The sequence below is a fragment of the Vanellus vanellus genome (genome assembly GCF_965231255.1).
Source record: "Vanellus vanellus genome assembly, chromosome: 2".
NCBI lineage: Eukaryota > Metazoa > Chordata > Aves > Charadriiformes > Charadriidae > Vanellus > Vanellus vanellus.
In genome coordinates, this window is record NC_138906.1 from 123148999 (window position 1) to 123168202 (window position 19204).

General features: G+C 41.4%; 1 protein-coding gene across 5 annotated transcripts in view; it reads right to left on the minus strand.

Annotated features, from left to right (window-relative positions):
• Positions 1–3301: 3301 nt before the first annotated feature.
• NOL4 (nucleolar protein 4) overlaps positions 3302–19204 on the minus strand; it is a gene marked incomplete at both ends in the record, with an annotated part of 194080 nt that continues 178177 nt past the window's right edge. For 4 of the 5 annotated variants that reach the window (XM_082499021.1, XM_082499024.1, XM_082499023.1 and 1 more), the window contains 2 exons: positions 3302–3495; positions 14673–14853. In XM_082499021.1, coding sequence (XP_082355147.1) covers positions 3302–3495; positions 14673–14853 — 375 coding nt within the window. Of the gene's footprint in view, positions 3496–10230; positions 10312–14672; positions 14854–19204 lie in introns of all 5 variants that reach the window. The other variant, XM_082499020.1, reaches the window with a different exon arrangement.

Below are 19204 nucleotides of genomic sequence, written 5' to 3' on the forward strand. Positions count from 1 at the left end.
TCTGAAGTTATTTCTGGATACCCGACTCAGTCTATAGCTGGAGCAGTATCTTCTCCACCTGCACCTTTACTGAGACTGAAAGCAGGCAGAGAGTAGGTGGCTCTGAGACCTATAATGGGTCCAAGAGGGCAAATTTAATTGCGATGCTTGGATCTAGATTTGCACACACAAAAGTGGACTGAGATGTATAGGCTCTCCTTCACAGGATGGGTCTGAATTTCAGAACTCTCTTAGAAGAAGAGGAATTTAAAAATATAGTTGAATCTATGATTGTTCCAAAGAAGAGATGAATAAACCCAGTACTTAGAGGTGGAAACAGCTATAGAGTATAAACCCCATCAGTCTGCTGGAATTTGGCACAGATAAATCATTTGAAGACTGAAAGCTAAGTATCTGTACAAGCCTTTAGAGAAGGACATCAGTCGCTCCTGTGATTGAAGAAGGCTCTAAATATCTCGGAGAAGGCAGCCAGAAGAGGATGTGCATGCCGTAAAAGACATACTTGGAGAACGATCAAAGTAGGCTGGGGGTGGAGCAGGAAAGAGGGGAGACTAGCCATAGGCCTTGAAGGTCATACGGTGACCCCTAAAAATTTCCTATTTCCCCCTCAAGAGAAAGAGTAACTGGGGGAAAGAGGAGTCAGAGGATGGAACACTAAAGCAAATCTCTTGCCTCCTCATCCTCTAGCCTCTTGTCCTTATCTGGATTTAGCAAGACAGCTTGACAAGCAGTAAGGCTGCACAGCTGAGAGGCATTCCTGGCTGGCAAACAGCCTCTTAAACAAACTGCTGGTTGCTGTTTAGTTGGCAGTTTGCGGCACACTGCCCTGCACGACAGGACTAAGGAAACCTTGAAACCTAGGCATAGTTGTCACTCTTCTTCTTTGTGGAAAACTTATGCCAGAGCTTTTCTTCGGATGAGGCCAAGATAGTGACCTGCCACAAGGTATCTGCTTCATCCCCTCCTGGAATGCAAAAGACAGAAGAAGCTGTAGATGTTTGGTAGTGGAAAAGAAGAAAAAGGCACTTGGTTGCTAACAGACTTTTGAATCCCCGGTGAGACAAAAGTTGAGGGAACCACACATCTATGATAGAGACAAGCTATAGGCCTTCACAGGCACAGTGAGAAAATGTTAGGAGCAAAAGCATCTCTCAAGTGATGGGTAGCAACTAGTAAGAATTTGCAACAATATTCTCATATCCAAGAACAAGTGCCTTTAGAAAGGCATCCAATAGATTTCTAAGAATAAATGCAGTGTGGCAAAATGGTGTTGCGTCCAGCCAAGTTAAAATTATACAGTGCTACTGACTCAGATCTCATGATTTATGGACCACCCGCTTCTGCTCTTATTGAGGACATTCTTCATTAACACAAAGCTCCAGCTTGATCAGCCTACTGGATTTACTCAATATTTTTGAGAAAAGAGGTTTGGGTGTCTGCGTGAATTGGATCGAGAGGTCCTTTCTCCTGTTCAAAGACAACAATATTTGTAGCTTTAAATGCTATGTCAATTTAAATGTTATAATGTTTCACAATCATGTATTTAAACACAGAAATCTGTTTATTTACCCAAACAAAACAGAGGAAATGATTCCAGCCCTCAGGTTTTGAATTCTCACTTAAATATGTGAACATCAGTCCACAACTTAGAGATGTTTGTGTCTCTATGTACCTCCAAAATACTCATATTTCATAGGCTTTTTCACATTAATATTCACCAACAGTATCACAAAAGTTCTTTTTCTTTTACATAACTGTAAGCAACAGTAATTCTAGAAACACTAGAGAAAAAAAAAGCATAGCAATGTCCACAGTTACAAGAAAAAGTGCACATTACTTGGTCACAATCACAGTCATTACTTGGAAAACTATATGTAACAAGTAGATATAAAATATCACCGATGCCTTAAACTCATTGTCAAAAACCGAATTACATAAAATTTTGTACATGAAATAAGGCAAATTTAGGAATGCACAAGAAACTTGTTATTCAACAAAAGCTAAACAACAGAACAGATAGTACAGTAAGCATAAACTAAAGTACTTTTTTCTATATGCTTAAAAATAAGCCTGCCGTAGTGCACAAAGAAAACACCATTAATGTGTAATCAATATTATAAAATAAGAAATAGAGGGGTTGGGAAGAGTGGGGGAGGGGAAAGAAGAGTTTTATTATAGTTGCAGCTGCATCCATTTACAGTTTTGTACAGGTTTTAGCTAGGCCTGGGAATTATACAAATCATACCAGAAGTGTCAATGACCTTCCTCCGTAAGAATTTTGTTTAAATTAAGGAAAACAAAATAAATACACACAAGAGTGCAAATTTTCAGATTGTCACTTGCAACCTCTTAACATTCATCACCTACATCCAATCACAACTAGAGGGACTTGTATAGGACAGCAGCAGTGATCATGGAGTTCGATGAGTTCACCGTAAGAAATCAATTTATCTTTTTTTTTTTCTCAGTGATATGTCTTTTTAAAAAAAACCCTCAACTCTTTATTAATTGCTAGTAAAGCTGCAATATATTACAGAATGGAGTTGAGAATGGTATGAATGCAGGAAATGCATGCTTCCTTTGGAAGGTGTTCCGTAGATGACAATTTACAGTACAGGGGGGAAGAATAATCCAGCATCAAGAGTTACTCGTTGTAGAAAGAATATGAAGTTGGGTAGAAGGGCACAGTCAGGGGTTCAAGAGAGGAAGGGGGGACTTACAATAGCTCCTCAAAACATTTTCAGGACCAGTGAAAAAGTTTACCAAAGTAAAAATGAAAAATCTTGAATGAAAACAAAAATCTTTTGTTTTGTTTTTTATAAAAATTACATTTTTTTAAAATACAAGATCCTTTTAATTGCAATTGTGCCCTGTAGCAACAGGACATTTGGCAGCGTTTTGCCATATACTGCAGCTTTAAGTCCAATGAGTCAGTATCACATTCCACTAATATTGCACTTGGATCTTGAACAATGGTGTTTTTTTTAAAACCGTCACAGCATCTTCTGTTTCCTCCACTTGTTAGAACGAGTTAATTTCTAGCCACTTTTTCGATATTTATGCTGACACACTAAAACAAAAGCAATAGGCTGGACACAGTAAAGTACCTCGGAAATACCAGAGGTCAAAGTTCACTTGAAGCACCTTAACACATCACTTTATGGATCAAGAACAGTGTGGCATTATGGTAATTAACTCTCCTAAAAGACTGTGCAGTAACTGAAGTGTGTGCTCTGGGAAATCAAAATGTCATTAGTGGAAACTCTGAGATAAGACCAGGCCAGTGTGAAGGTCACATGACTCAGTTCTGCTGCAAAATAAGGTTTTCCAGTTCATCTGCAGAACGCAATAAAAATGCGGCTGATTCTCGGTACCCTGCCACAAGCTGCCTCACTGCATTTATTTCAGTTGGACTCAGCTGGGGTCTAGAGCTTGAACTACTGGAGGATCCCGAGCTGGTTGCTAACTGCCTCTTCATACTGAGATCTGTTGGACCTGCAGATAACAAAGGAAAAGAAAAGAAGCTTCAGACCCGCTGCCAAAGACGTTTCACAGGTTTGTAGCTACAAATGCAGAGTAGCAAAATCTGCTCTCAGCTGCACGCCAGTAAGAAGCAGCAGAAACATGCAATAACTGTTCAGTTACCAGTTGCCTTGACAGGAACCACAGTGATTGATATTTCTATACGACACACACTTTTTAAGTTCTACTTACGTAACACGAGGGCCAAGTCCGCTGCCAGCAGAAAATTACCCTCTGGGGGGTATCCCACCAGCATAAGCCACTCGCAGCCCAACACTGCCCTGGGATCTGATGCTGGTGAGCAGGCAGAAGGTTCATCTCCTGTGCCTCCCCCAGCTCCAGCTGCCATCGTAGCCTTCATGGCAATCTGCACACTTGCAGTCTTTATCACAGAATATCAAACATGTTCTCTAGATATCTATTTTCACATTTTATGCTTCAATCAGCATGTGGCCAGATTGCGAATCCCTTACAGACAGAGATAAATGGTCATTCACTCAACTACCCCTGCCACCATGTGATCACTTATACAAATAGCTGCTCATGAATGAGATTAGGCTGGTGACAATCTGGCTGCTACAGTGAGGAGTACACAATCATCTGGCGGGACTGCATAAAGCCGGCAATATATTGCAAGAATCTTGTAAAGCCTGAACACTGACAAGAGAATCTGCAGCAATCACCATGTTGCAGTGGCACCTTATACCAATAGGCTTAGTACTCTTCATCAGAGACATCCATGTCCCAGCAATGTGCCCTTGTTGCCAAAAAGGCCAATGGAATCCTCGGCTGCATAGGGAAGAGTGTGGCCAGTAGGTCGAGGGAGGTCATTCTCCCCCTCTACTCTGCACTGGTGAGGCCACAACTGGAATACTGTGTCCAGTTCTGGGCTCCCCAGTTCAAGAGGGACAGGGAACTGCTGGAGCGAGTCCAGCGAAGGGCAACTAAGATGATTAAGGGATTGGAGCATCTCCCTTATGAGGAAAGGCTGAGAGAGCTGGGACTCTTTAGCCTGGAGAAGAGAAGGCTGAGGGGAGACCTTATTAATGCTTACAAGTATCTAAAGGGTGGGTTGAAGGAGGATGGAGCCAGGCTCTTTTCAATGGTTCCCAGTGACAGGACGAGGGGTAATGGGCACAAGTGAGAATGTAGGAAGTTGCGTTCAAATACATGGAAACACTTCTTTACGGTGAGGGTGACAGAGCACTGGAACAGGCTGCCCAGGGAGGTTGTGGAGTCCCCTTCTCTGGAGATTTTCAAGACCCGCCTGGATGCAGTCCTGAGTAATGTGCTCTGGGCAATCCTGCTTTAGCAGGGGAGTTGGACTAGATGATCTCTAGAGGTCCCTTCCAACTCTGAAAACTCCGTGATTCCGTGAATATTCTCAAGACCACACATGCTGCGTGCAGAAGACAGCACTCCTGGGGCAGACCGCAGGTTATTGTGATCGGCAAAACCACCTGCCCTCATGAAGATTGGCTTTGTGTGGAATTTCCCTGGTCGTTTGACTACAGTTATTAATCAGCTAAGATATATGGTGCTTTGATGAGATGTTTGCGTTCTCCACTTAGCACAATACATTTTTTTCTTCCTGGAGTGTAAATTTGGACAGGTAGAATTGGACTGAGGACTTTTTTAAACATAGAAGGGTACAGATGGCAAGTATACCTATCAAGCAGTTTATTCTGTGCAAATCTGGGAAAATACTCTTCATTCATTTTGACAGTGTAGCAAATCTATACCTCTGGCAGGCAGAAGATCAGACTAGTCTGATCTTAATCTTCATATTCTCCTGGAAATTGGGATCAAGTTATCCAAAGCCTTGTATCTTGCTTTCCTATGGTAAAAATGTCGCTTTTCAATTTTGTCCAAACAATGTATGTCAATGCCAAGGCTTTCTCAGCATTGGCTCATTGGGTGGACATTGCTTCCTAAAAAGACTGGAAAAATTTTAAAATTTAGCATATTCAACTGTAGAATACAGAACACATCAACTCATACTCTAGAGGTTCTCCTAAATAAGCCCACCAGAATGACAAGATTCAAAACCAGACTTGTATCTTAAGCACTAATGGAAAGAGATGTACTGATTTCCAGAAGCTGAAGATCTGGTCATAAACCTTACTTATTTTAGTTTCTTTATGTTTACGCAGAGATACGGCTGAGATCACAAAGAATGTGGAGATTGCCATGTCCCCACACTCACTGAAGTTAATGAGAATCTCCCCTTGAGTGAATGAAAGCAGAGCTGGAACTATGAAAAGAAACTACTCAAACAGAAAGGGCCCTATTAGATCTCATTTCCTCCTATGCAACTAGCATGAACAGCACTCAGCCTTACAACTGTATTACCCAGTTTTACACCTGCATAAATGAAATGACTTCCAGTGTACAAAGGATGAAAAAAAAGGACAATTAGCTCAGTGAATTCGTTTCGGTGTGACCGCACGCTGCAGGGAAACCATCACAGTGTGAAGAAGCTCAGAGGATATTTCTAAGTAAAATCTTAACCCAGCACAGCGAAGAAGGGTACACAAATCATAAAGCCAGCTGGACTGAATGGCTGTAAGAAGCCATTAAAGACTTCTATATTTATTGAGGCGGTAGTGAAAAAGCTACCACTGACATATTGAGGGCATTGTGCTCCATATGAACCCACTTTAACTTTTATGTTCTTTCCTTGACTCTCATTCATGTCACAGCCAAAAACACACACACAATATATGGCAGAACAGAGCTTCTGCGGCAGAGCACATCTTTTTCTGAAATGAAACCGAAGGGCTTTTCTCATTGGTAATCCAGATTTTTAAAGTGATTGAATAGGATATTGTTTATTTCACTCATAAGTAGAAAATACATAGAAATGTGCTTGCTTACATCTCTGAGGTTTTTCCGTACAAAAATTGATGACACAAAGTAAAAGCACAGCTCTGAAAGGGAAACTAGGAGAAGTCCAGATGTCCAGCATGCATAAATCAGCATAACTCCTCACAAATCTATAGGGTCACAGTGATTTACATGAACTGAAGGTCTGGCCCTGTATTCCTGGATGTCTGGTTTAACTATCATGAGGAAAGTTTTCAGGATGTGTATCTTTCAATCTGTGAAGGTACTGGAAATAAAGTTTTGTGCAAGTGCACATCTGAATTCTACATACACAAGGAACCATCAGGACCCAGAACTCCTCTTGGTCTGGGACATTTCTGCTGTATACAGAGTTCTTGTAAATAAAGGAAATTAGAATCTCACATTTTAACTTACCCCAGCTACTTCAAAAACTACTTGCTTTTTTATTATTTCTATATCTTAGGAAAATAGGATTTTACTTCACTCCCCAACTCCTGCCTTGCACTTAACAAGTCACAGTGCTGTCCTCCTTCCCCTCAAAGAAAAGCCCTCTGAGCAAAAAAGCAAAGAAATCCACACGCACAGAGAAGTGTTCATGGCTATGGTTTCAGGGCAGTGACTATACCCATGTCTCTTCAGGAAGAGAAGCTGCATGTGCTGGCAGAGAGCTGAGCAGAAAGAGAACATGCCATGCTTGATGTGGGGATAAGGATTTTAGTTCTTCTTTTAATTATGTTATGTGACCCCTTCACCTCACCTCCAAAGATCGTCTATGACAGCCCAAGCTTTATATCTGGGAGAACATCTCACTCAGAGACTATACCCAGGATGTATTATACTGGTCTCAGCTTTTAATAGCTGTGACAGACAATCACTGGCAGTATTACTGATTCTTAAAGGTTGACCAGGCTGCCATAAGCTAAAATTGCTGTAACTTACCTGTTACTTCATCAGTCATACCTAGGCATTCAGATCATAAGGAATAAATGCATCTTATTCTTATAGTGTAGATTTTTCCTGTATCATTTTATGCAAATCAGCTATTGAAACACAGAAACCTAAATTTTACTAATAAATATCCAAGAAATTTCTTTAACCAGACAAATAAATCACAAATATTCTGAAGGCTTAAAATAGCCGGTTAAGGTACACAATTCGTGTAGCTCTATCTCCAGAAGCCATCACCACGGATGACTAAATCTGGAGAAAGCTGAACAGCTTTGCCACCATTTCTTTTAATAACTGTCCTTACTTTAAATAGAACTATTTCCTTAGTGTACTTAACATTATTTATTAAGCTGCCAGTCTTCACAGGAACAAGGAAGTATATCCTTACACAGAGAGAAATCTGAATATTTTTGCAATGAATTTTGCAGTATCAGGTTCCTCCAAAGTGATACTGCACATTTTAGCATAGTGCTTCCTATCCTGGAGTACTTCAGGACAATTAAAAATCTTGACTGAAAATATTATCAGGTTCCACAATGTCTCTGAAAGTGTGCAAGAAAAGATTAAGCATATATCGCAGAGATGAAGACAGGATACTTATTTTTTAATTATTTATTTCTCTTAGTGCATACTATTATAATTCAAAATTGTCACTTCCCATGTTTCTATAACAGCACAACATTCTCTTAAGCAGCAGGTTAAACAAATTGCTGAGACAGATCCTTTCTTTTATACTCTGAGAAGACTGAAGTATTGTTCCTCTGCCTCTTGTTAAGGCCATCTGATTGACACTTTAACATGGAAGTATTTTCAATTTACCTCCTCAGTCCAGTTACATAGACCTAATTTCCCCTGTGAGGTGAAATTGTTCTTGTTGGAACCACATCAAGCTGAATATGGTAACTCTGAAAACCCACTTTTCATGTGCCAGACAATCATTTATCAAATTAGCTGCCAGGAATATCTGCCATTAAATACACTGCTGGACAAATGGCTTTTCTGTAAATTGAAAGACTTAAATGGAACTAGTTATTGCCTAATGCACTACTCATTATCAACATGATTTATATCAAATTCTAAAATATGGGTCAGATGTAGATGTGCTGTTACTGATTGCTTAGACGCTATCAACTGTCTCAGCAAAAATCCCTTAAGAATCGTATGCTGTCACTGGGTAGCTACCAATCTTATAATTAACAACTACTTAAAGAATAATAAATGTGTCAATGACTCTCAAAATGGTTATCACTATTGCAGATGATAATTTAGAATAACAAAAATGATTTTTAAAAGCTATATGTTCTTAAGCATCTATGCTTCTACATTTTCATTAATAGTTAAGCAACCTTTTTCACCAGTGAAGATGTAAAAAGCAGTGGCACTTATTTATAGAAAAATACATATGCCCATGCTTCGAAATCTCTCTTGTGTATCTTTTCTATTGCACCTATTCTCCTCTCTGCCTTTTTCCCCACGAATGGCTTTAGAAGTATGTTTGAGATTCTCATATACTCCAATAAAACTAAATAGAAACAACTATCAAAGTATGCTACTTTTTTTCCAAACCAGATGTATTTATTATTGCAAGAAAGTTTTATTGTGATATGATGCATCTGTCAATGTTTCTTTCCCTCCTGCACTCAAACACAGAGCAGATGCACCTAAAACTATTGTTTCAAGTGCCAGGAAATCTCAGATCTAGAAAACAGGGACTAATGAATTAGACTAATGAATTAGACCTTTTAAGATGCTTTCTCCCTTCTACACCTTTCCCTCTGGAAAACATACCTTCAGCTAGTTTAGCTGGCAGAAAAAAAACCTGCCGTGTTGCCTGAGGAAATAGATGTGAAAACACAGAAATGCCTATAGTCACTGAACATCATGCATTTTCAACAATCAGCAAACGTACTGGCTTGTGATGAAATGGTTGTGTGATGTTCTTCAGTAATGTTTCCTATCCACCATAGGAGATTAATTATGGAGCATACACCCGTCTTGCCTTAATGGCTATTTCCTGAGCTTTGTGCAAAGGAAAAAACTAGGATACTGCCAAGTATACCCACAGACATTCCATCTCCATTCCTATGGTGGGAGCAGACTAATACTTGCATATGTCATGTATCCGATAATTTGAAGAGGAGGAGGAAGGGGAAGAGGAACGTGGGGATGATATTAATATAGAATTCGGCCAGCAAGAAATTCCCACCTTTGCCACAACATAGGTCAAACCATTTAACTTCTCCCAACTCCACATTTTGCGGTTTTTAAATGGGACTAAAGAGAGTCTCCAGGTTCCTAACTCTATTGCCCTTGTTCTGCATCTCTTCATGCCCCAGGGTCCAGCTGTGTTAGAGACAAGCTGTTTTGTCTTTCCTCTCTCTCTCCACTTTGATGTCATCAGGGTAGCACCAAGAACACAGGAGACTGTGCAAGAGTAGAGGTATAAAGAAGAGCTGGAGACAGCAACCACAGCAAAAATCCCATTCAATCCCTACATCATGGCCAGCCATGCAGTGGGTAACCCAGTCAGCACTTTCAGAATTAGCTACAAACTGAATATTCTCAGCATCAGCTCCAGGTGCTTCTCCCAACTACCCCGTTGTCTTCAGCAGGGTTGCACCGCCTGAAGGACCGGGAGGCAGAAGGACCAGGAAGGCCGATCTGCACGTGGGTAAAGAGGCCTGGCTAAAGCAGGGCATGACCAGGACAGCACAGCCCTTCTGGGCGTCTGGAAGGGAGCAGCAGGGAGAGGTGAGAGGTGTTGTGGGAGTCCAGCAGCTACCAGCTGAACCATGGGACCGTTGGTCACGGTCTGTGGCCCCCCCTGTGGGAGAGGAGGCTGAAGGAGAAGCCTGCCAGGGCTCAGGATTTGCTTGTGGTGTGAATGCATTTGGATTCGGCGGGAGGACTCACCTGAGCTGGAAGGGGACTGGACGTTTGTGGTGCCTGGGATGCAGTGCTGAGTTGTGGCTGTGGTGGAGGTAGGCTGCAGATCTGTATAGAGAAACAGAGACACAACAGCTGCTTTGTCTTACCATGACATGAGGGCATGTCTTGTGTGGCCAGTCTGCCACTGAGTCTGAAACACCCTCTCTTTTTACACACACAAAGGGAAATGACTGACATTTCTGCCCAGAAAACCAGGCAACGATGCAGAAGAGACAGCCCCAAATCACCTCCAGGAAACCCAGCAATGGCTGCAGAAACACTCTCCACACTTCTCAAGCAAAATGGACATCAGGAAATAAAGCGGCTGCGGAGAGCAAGACTCTGACAAACCCACCCTGGCTTCAGAGTGCTGACAGCTGGCAGTCAAGGGGAGAGGGCAGACAGCAACCCACTGGACAGAAATGTGGGGAGGCAGGGTGATCCCACTCTGTCAGGAGAGGCTCAGGCAGCATGCAGGGACTTCTACAGCTTCTGTTGGGAGCAAAAGGTTTTGCTCCCAACAGAGCAGTCTGTCTCCTGTCCTCAGCCTCCTGCCCTCAAGCTGGGCGGCCCTCCAAGCTTGGTCCAGGTGTGATGGAGCCAGGCCAGCTGAAGCCTTTGTAGCTGGCTAGGAGCTGGCAAGCAAATTTTGTTTACACCTACTGGGCTACCCCACTTTGTAGATTCCCCGTTCAGTTCTGTAGCATGAACTGCATTAGCCTTAAAAAAGAGAGCCGTGGAAATCCACCCTTCTCAAAGAGCAACTCTCCTTTCACATCTGCAAGAATCAAAGACAACATGTCCAAAGGCTGTCCCCAGCCCATCTACAGGCTGACAGAGGCTCTGTCATCCCACAGATTGCTTGGTGATGGTGTGAAGCTTTCCAGATGAGCTGGCTTGGCCTAAAGGGTTTAAAAGCAGGGGGAAAGTGCTGTAAGCCCTAGGCTTTTCCTGCTGTGCTTTTTTCCTGCCCACAATAAAGGAGGGGTCACTATACAAGCTGTTGCATTCTGCTTGCTCATATTGAGCAGTTGCACGAAGGCTTGCCCCGTACAGTTGTGTAAGGAGCTAATTATGGTTCTGTAATTAGCCGTGTGGAAGGACAGGCTGAGAAGGGAAGCACTGCAACAGCAGGCACAGAGAGGACCCTGAGCCAGAGCCACCAAACAGTTGGGTGAGCAGATAGCTAAGTCTGTAAGATGGGTTCAAAGTGGGGATGAACTTTATAGGGGAGGAAATAATCAAATTAAATGAGTCACAGCATACAAAATACATGCATCTGTTGGACTACTAGATAGAGAGCTAATTGGACAAAGTCAATATATTACTGTGGGGAAAGGTCCAGAAATAAGTATTTAAGCAGTGAGTTTTAGCTAGCTTTTGCAACTTCTCCTTTTTTCTCTTTTAACAGATACACAAAACCAGACGGCATTTGTTTATACACACATCTTGACTGAGGTGTATGTTTATTTTTACACTAGAACATTTGTAAAGGTGACAAGAACATTTGATGGGTTACTAAATTGAAAAGGAAATGCATTCTTAAATTACTTCTTGGGTCCTGAAAACAATTTGCAAGCAAATATCCTGTTCTCCAGACAGGGAACTCGTTAACCATCCTAACAGCCTTGCATATGTTTGGAAGCAGAGTCCTTGAAACAGAGTAACGATTGCAATCAACTGTCCTGTGAGGTCTGTCAGGAGGGCAATGGTTACCCCTCTCAAGTTGCAAGTCCACCCACTCTTCTCAGTCTACGAATGAAAAAGCAAATATCCATGGACATATCAAAGAGGACTGACAGATCCCCAAAAAACGGCCTCCAAGCTCTCCCGTTTCTCCAATAGGGAAACCAGCTAATGGATCCAGAGCACTTTACCCTCAATAGCTAAGAGATAATTAGGTTGGCTACTGATTGCTTTTGTGTCACTGAAACTAAGAAACGGAAGGAGTTGCCTTTCCACAACTTTCCTAATGATCTTCATGAAATGGCAGGTGGGTCACAAATCAGCAGCTGGCTAGATTGTTAGCATCAACAACTGGTTTCCAAGTGCTGGCAGGCAGGCTTTTCGTTCATGGAGCTTATGTGCTTTGGATCCTGCAGGATCCCCGTGGAGAAGACGGACACCTTTGCACAACGCTCCAACCATGCACAACAACGTGCAATGGTTTACTAGTCATCCAAAGTAAGAGGACATACAGACAAAATTTTCCAATGCAAGTAGGGAAATGCAAGGAAGAAGAAACATTTGAGCATATGTTAGTATGCAAACCATAAGCATCCACGGGTCCCTTCACCTTGGTGATGCCACACAAAGAAATGCAGTACACTGCACATTTCCCTGGCTACATTAGCTGTGCAGCAACTGGCAGTTCCCGAATAACCAGTTTGTCCTGCAAAATCCATCTTGAGCTTTAATTGTGAAAAAACACTGGAGTCCTCTACATTATAGGTATAAGGAAAATGTTGCTTCCAATCAGAAAGTAATACTAATTTATGATGTTGAATTTGTATCTCATTTTTTAAAATTGCATGCTGAAGTGACATAGAATACTTTTGCCTAAATCCTATAATTCACCAAAAAATGTGAGTTATGAAAATGTATCCTATTACAAGAGATTTGAAGAGAAAAACAAGTACACAAAACAGTTGTGGTTCCTCACAGTTTAAGATTATGTAAATCAGGACAATTCTGATGGCTTCTGCTGACAAATAACACATGGGGACTTTCATCCTACTCTTAGTTGGGTGAAAGAGCAAATGCCAACTGTTTTCAGTGGGAACTGGGTCAGATCTTCTGGCCCCAATGTGAAAGGCTCTTGTTGATTTTCCCAACAAGCAAATTTCCACAGCCTGTCTTACTCTTATGGAAATATTTGATCAGAGATCATATTCAGTACCTCAGATGTGTTTTTCATGCATATGGAAACAATTGCAATCATCATTCACTCTCTTTAAGTCAAAGACTTTTGACAACTAAAATATCTTTTTTAAGCCTTTTGAAAACTTAATGCAAATCATTCACAGACACTTGAGGAGTTTTTTTGCGGGGGAGGGGGTGAGGAAGCAGATGTGACTGAAGGTCACCAGGACACCACATACCAATAACTCCTTGCAGGCTGCAGCCCCGATAGTGTTTTGAAAATTGCTTAGCATGTTGAATATAGAGGCTGTAGCTGAACAATTACCATCTCACCTAAGTCAGCCCATATACCTGAAGCAGCACTCTCCTCCGCCAGAGGGGGATCAACCAGGACAAAAACCCAGGGATTTCTCTGTCCTCTGAGACATTTTTTAAATACCACTCTTGGAGGCAAGAGACCCTCAGGCTTCCAGAATAATAACTTTTCTCTGACAGACAGACAATATTCTTGTTATCAGAATGGCCAAACCTTTTCCTTTGCTCTGAATTTGTATGAAATCAATACGGGGGACTATTTCAAATGAATAATAGAATTCGCCTACATTTGTTTGTTACAAAAGCTTGCTAAGGTAAGAAGAAAGGAATGTTGCCTAAATAAATGACACCACTGTTTTTGTCAGAGGGGCATACAACCTCACCGTGACACATAATTACCTGCATCATTTTTAGCCTAGAGAATAGATGGATATATAAAGATGGGGAGGGACTCTGTCAGGGAGGGTAGTGATAGGACAAGGGTTAATGGTTTTAAACTGAAAGAGGGTAGATTTGGATCAAATATTAGGAAGAAATTCTTTACTCTGAGGGTGGTGAGACAGTGGAACATGATGCCCAGAGAAGTTGTACTTGCTCCACCCCTGGAGGTGTTCAAGGCCTGGTTGGATGGGATTTGAGTAACCTGATCAAGCGGAAAGCGTCCCTAACCACTGCAGGGGGGTTGGAACTAGGTGATTTTTAAGGTCCCTTCCAACCCAAACCATTCTGTGATTCTACAATTCTATGAATATGCTGATTTCTCATTTAACACTTGGTATGCCAGATCCTTATCCACAGTAAATTGAGCAAGAGAGACCACGTGAGAAATCTAGGTCAATTCATTTGTGTTACAAAATATGGAGTTCAGTGTTTTCAAACTCCAGCCACAAAAATACTAACGGCCTCATTTTGTGATCAGTGTAAGAGAGGACAATAATGACAGGGTAGGTCCTCATAAAGTCATGCAAATCGACTGAAGATCTAACCTGGCATTTTTTACTCAGCTTTGTTAGAGACTTCAGGTTCAGTCTCGCCCTATTGTGAGTTAGTCCCTTGAAACAGAAAGAATTGAGACTAGCATACAGTGAGCAAGTATTTTGCTCAGCAGTAGCTGTTTGCAGGATTGTGTTCCTGTTCATTATCTGATAATAGCCTATGGATATTGTACCCCTTGGAGTAGCTTTCTGTACAGCAGGGGGAAACGTACACATGAGCACATACACACACAGGCACATTGTAAGGAAACTCACCACTGCTAGAGGCATCGTTGAGATTTAGCAGCCCACCTCCGAGCCCTCTGTAACTATGGTAACTGTAGGTCCCATTGCCATTGATGTACAACACCTCCTGTGTGCTGGAAACAGCTGATGTTGAGTAAGTGACCTGGGCTGGCTCCTGTTTGTACTGCTTGTCAGCTGGAGCAGCCTCGTCCTGCGAAAACAAGAAAAGGTTTTGAATTATTGTTACATTTTACGTTGCACGAGAGGGTCTTTTCCATTGTTACGACTCCACATCTATTGCTTTCAGAAAGGTATAATATATGTTAAACAAGCACAGATGTGTTTCTGATTGACAAAATATCAGCTGAAAAGAAACAATGGAAATAAGCAAATATACAGGTTTCCTACAAATCTGAGAATATTCATTTATTTGTGCTCCACAAGCCAACCATACTGGTTCTCAAAGGAGAAGATGCATCCTCTCACTCTGAAGAGCTCAGAGTCTCCTGCAAAACCCAACTCTGTCCAGAAATAGTGTGGGAAAGGACAGAAAAAAAGCCATTACTTTCTGAGTACAGGAATGACTCTTCCAAGCCAGAGAATCATATCTTTCTCGATAAGACAAACCAATACAGAATGCACTGACTACTTCTTTTCATGTATCAGCCTCAGAAATGACAGAAGGAATAGAGGAATGGAATAAAGCATTTCCTGTGTTTGCAGAGGGCTGAGTGAGTGTCCATCCACACAAAGGCCAAGCGGTAAGGATGCCTCTACAAAAGTGACTTGAAAGCGTTCGTTATCTGTGTATGAGCAGTGACTGTTTGTATATCATGAGTTCCCCTCAATGTTCCCTGTTTGCCTCTTAGATACTTGCATAATATTTAACAGGATTTGGCACAACAGCCCTCCAATTTTCCCCTAAAGGAGATCATGTTTCAGGTGAAAGTGCATTTTTCCCCAGCAGCGCTTACTGTAGCTACTGCGTAGAGCACCTTCACCTCCACTCATGATCACAGAATGCCCCTGTGGCAACTTTAGTAATGACACAAGTGAAAAAAAGAAAAGCATTAAGAGAAGATTTCATATGTTTTAGTAGCTGGAAACAAGGAAAATTATCAGTGTGTTGACTGCTCAGCCCACCGCAGGGACCCGAGTGCTAGAATTTCTGATTTAGACTGCAAATGTATTTGAAATTCTTCTTTGTTGCTTTTGAATTGTAGACTTTTTTTATGGGCCTGATTTTACACTCTGATGAAAATATACTTCAGTGATTTCAAATAAAATGGATCTATGGAAGATCAGTATCTAAAAAAATAGCAGTGAGAATGTTTGCAGACCTTTTCAGCGTAGTTAACTGAAAAACAATGTGTTATAATTATCTCCCGTTTGTGTAAGATTTTGTCCATTTTATGCCTCTCTCTTCTGCACAACCCTTTCGTGGTTGCTAAATATATCAAACTTATTAAGCATGCAATAAAATATCTCAAACCTTTTCTACAGTGTTTACTTAAAAATAAGAATATATATACCAGCACAGAGGGGTCAAATAGTTCAGTATGCAGTCTCTGTGTTGAAGCAAAAAGAGTTCTGAAGCAGCTTTCCTGTCTGCATCAGGAGCAGTTGCCAGTTCCACCTCTCAAATAAGACACTACCAACTTTTCTGAGATGAAGTTATTCCTGTCTCAGATATTTATTGGTGAAAGAGACTTGGGCACAACTGAGATGACTCAGGAGAAGGAATATATATTATTAACAGTAATTTTAATATTTAATACAGAACACTGAACCATCAGATAATTAATTCCATAAACAATCAGAATGAGGCCTCTTGGGCACTGATATGAGCTGAGGCAAAGCTTTGCATTTTTAAGAGAGTTGGCCGAAGTAGTCTCCTATGCATTTTCTTAAGTAATAATAGGCTTAAACAAAGGGCCAAAATTGCAATGTATTTTTGCCAGGAATTCAACTTTAATATCATTTACCTTTTATCTCCAAAGGTCATTGCTGTCTCTTACAAAAGAAAACGTATTATTTTCTATGAGAAAATATTCATGAGCTATACAGTAAAGTTCTATCTTGGCAACAAAGCTTAAATCATCATCCAAACCTTTAACACTCTCAAGGCTGAGATGTTCTGCATCCTTATGTCTAAAATTAGATGATACTTCCTGCCATAGGCTCACTTAGAGCCTCATTTTATTCTCACAAACACCAGTAAGGGATCTTCTGCAAATTTATCAAGGACTAGATGGTGTTCAAGGGGTGCAGTGCAAAGGGGACTAACTTCTATAGCTCAGCGGAGTATCTCAGGGATTGTCTCCTTTTCCTGACTGTCTGGAACCCACAAGTTTGCTGTGCCTGGATTTACATGTCCTCTAGAGCCCCTCTAGTCAGTGCACTGAAAACCTGGCAGTGAGTTTCTTGCAGAGCTGATGCACTGAGCTCCTAGCAGAGCACAGCAAGAAGGGCCTAGCCAGAGGGCACAGCAAGGGTGCTTGGTGCACCTTGGCGTGTACCATCTCCCGTGTTAGAGCATGAGGCCAAGAAGTGGGAGACCACGTTCTGGCTTCTTGTTGCAATACACAGCAAAGAGGTGGAAAATTTGGGATGCAAGGTCTTTGCTAGCTGTGGTGAGGAGGGGACCTGAACTCAGAGCTGCCATCTCCTAGCAACTAGGCTCAAAGCAAAACTGCCGTAGGAGTCATAGCTGAAGCTGTGCCACTGCGTGGAAAGAAATGCACAATTCATAGGGCTACAGAGATAGCAAACAGAAAAGAAGCATGACTCAGTTCCCTTTCAGAGAAGTGCTACCCTGGGAGGCTTCCAGCCCTGCTCCTTTCCAGCTGCTCCCTAAAACAAAATTCAGAAGCTGCTCTGAGGTTGGGAATCCAAGGCTGGGGCTGCGCTGTCTAAACAGGATCTTTGTATCAAAATAATCACAGCCCCGTGCAAAACCGTGGCATGCCATGGGCTGGGGCTTGGGGTGGAGCCCAGGTGTCCCAGCCCCACTCCTTGGGTGGGTGAAAGGGGTTGAGGAGGATGCTGAGCCCAGGACTCCTGGTTCTGTGTATGAACTCTAATCTCTTGGCTACTATACAAAAGGTGGCTTCCTGTAAATACTACATATATTTTTAAAGAGCAGGTCAATCACCTGTACCTAAATGATGATACATTTCAGAGCTGAAATCTGGGCCTCATTGAAGTGCTTAGCTCAGTGTTTCAGGATGACTAAATGCAGAAGCAGGGCAGGATTTTTGGAGAGCGTTTTCTAAGCAGGCTTAGGTGTCAGTCCTACTGGTAGGATTACGAACCATTAGCCTCATCTCAGGGGGTTAGGTGTTACCTCTCACATTCCCCCGTGATTTCAGCATTTTTCAGTAATGTTTTGTACTTCAAACGGCAAAACTGTGTCCTTTTTCCTTGCAGCCACGCTGAGGATAAAGAAACCAGGCTCTCTTTTCCTTGGAGAGAGAGAGCATGAATATATCCACTTTTGTATACCTGAGATTTATCCTGTGTAGATTCATTCTCTTCTTTCTTTACATCTTAAATGCCTTTGCTTTTAAACTCATGTAGAAATTAACCATAGTGTTGTTCCAGAACTGAGATCTTTTTTATATTCTGTGTTAGTCATTCAGTGCTTCTTGTTTCCACCTATATTATGTTCACACTGGAAAGGCTTAATAATTTATTTAAAATTTTATTTAAAATCAACAAAATAATTTCATAATAATCTGTAACAATTAATAGCCATTTATTAATATGTTTGACCTAACTGCCTGGAACACACTGCTGTAATTCATAACAAATTTATAAAACCTGCAAAGTATTAACTACCCATTTTTGAACTATTTATAATTTACCTTTAATAAGAAGTATGAACAAGATGTGGATAAAACATTTGTCCATCTAGAATTTGACTTATGCTATCTTCATTTTGTATATGGCAATGGAAATAAATCACCCTTCTAACAATATTTCTCTTCTGAATTTATTTTGGAGGAGAAGTAATTTAAGTCTGGAAAATGATGGAAATCACAGAAATGCAAAAATACCTTTTAGGTACAAAAGCATGCTAAAATACAAAGTTATCTGGTAGTGGAAGCATGAAGCACATACTGTGATCCTCAACTTGGTATGTATCAGAGATACCTATGTCTCAGTTTTATGTCCAGGTCTGTACAAGAAGACCACAATTTCTTCCTTAAAAGAGCAGACAGATGCAATTTATTTTATTTTATTTTTAATCATGGAAGCAATTAAGTAACCCTCTAAGGACAGCACATACTAAGAAAAGATTTCATGAACTATTGCATAACCTGTATACTGAAGAAACCCTGCTCTGCTCTGACTGATATTCTGAGCAGCTAATGAATAGTTCAAAAGGAAATCCCATCCACAGCAACACAGATGCCAGTGCAGAATGTCATGACTGTGGTAGGAAGAGCAAGGCTCACCAGCAGTGTCCCAGCCTCCTGTTCCCCATGCCAGTGGAGGCACAGCATACACACTTCTTTTCAAGTCTGTCCTTCGTGGAAGCAACTCTAACAATGCCATTG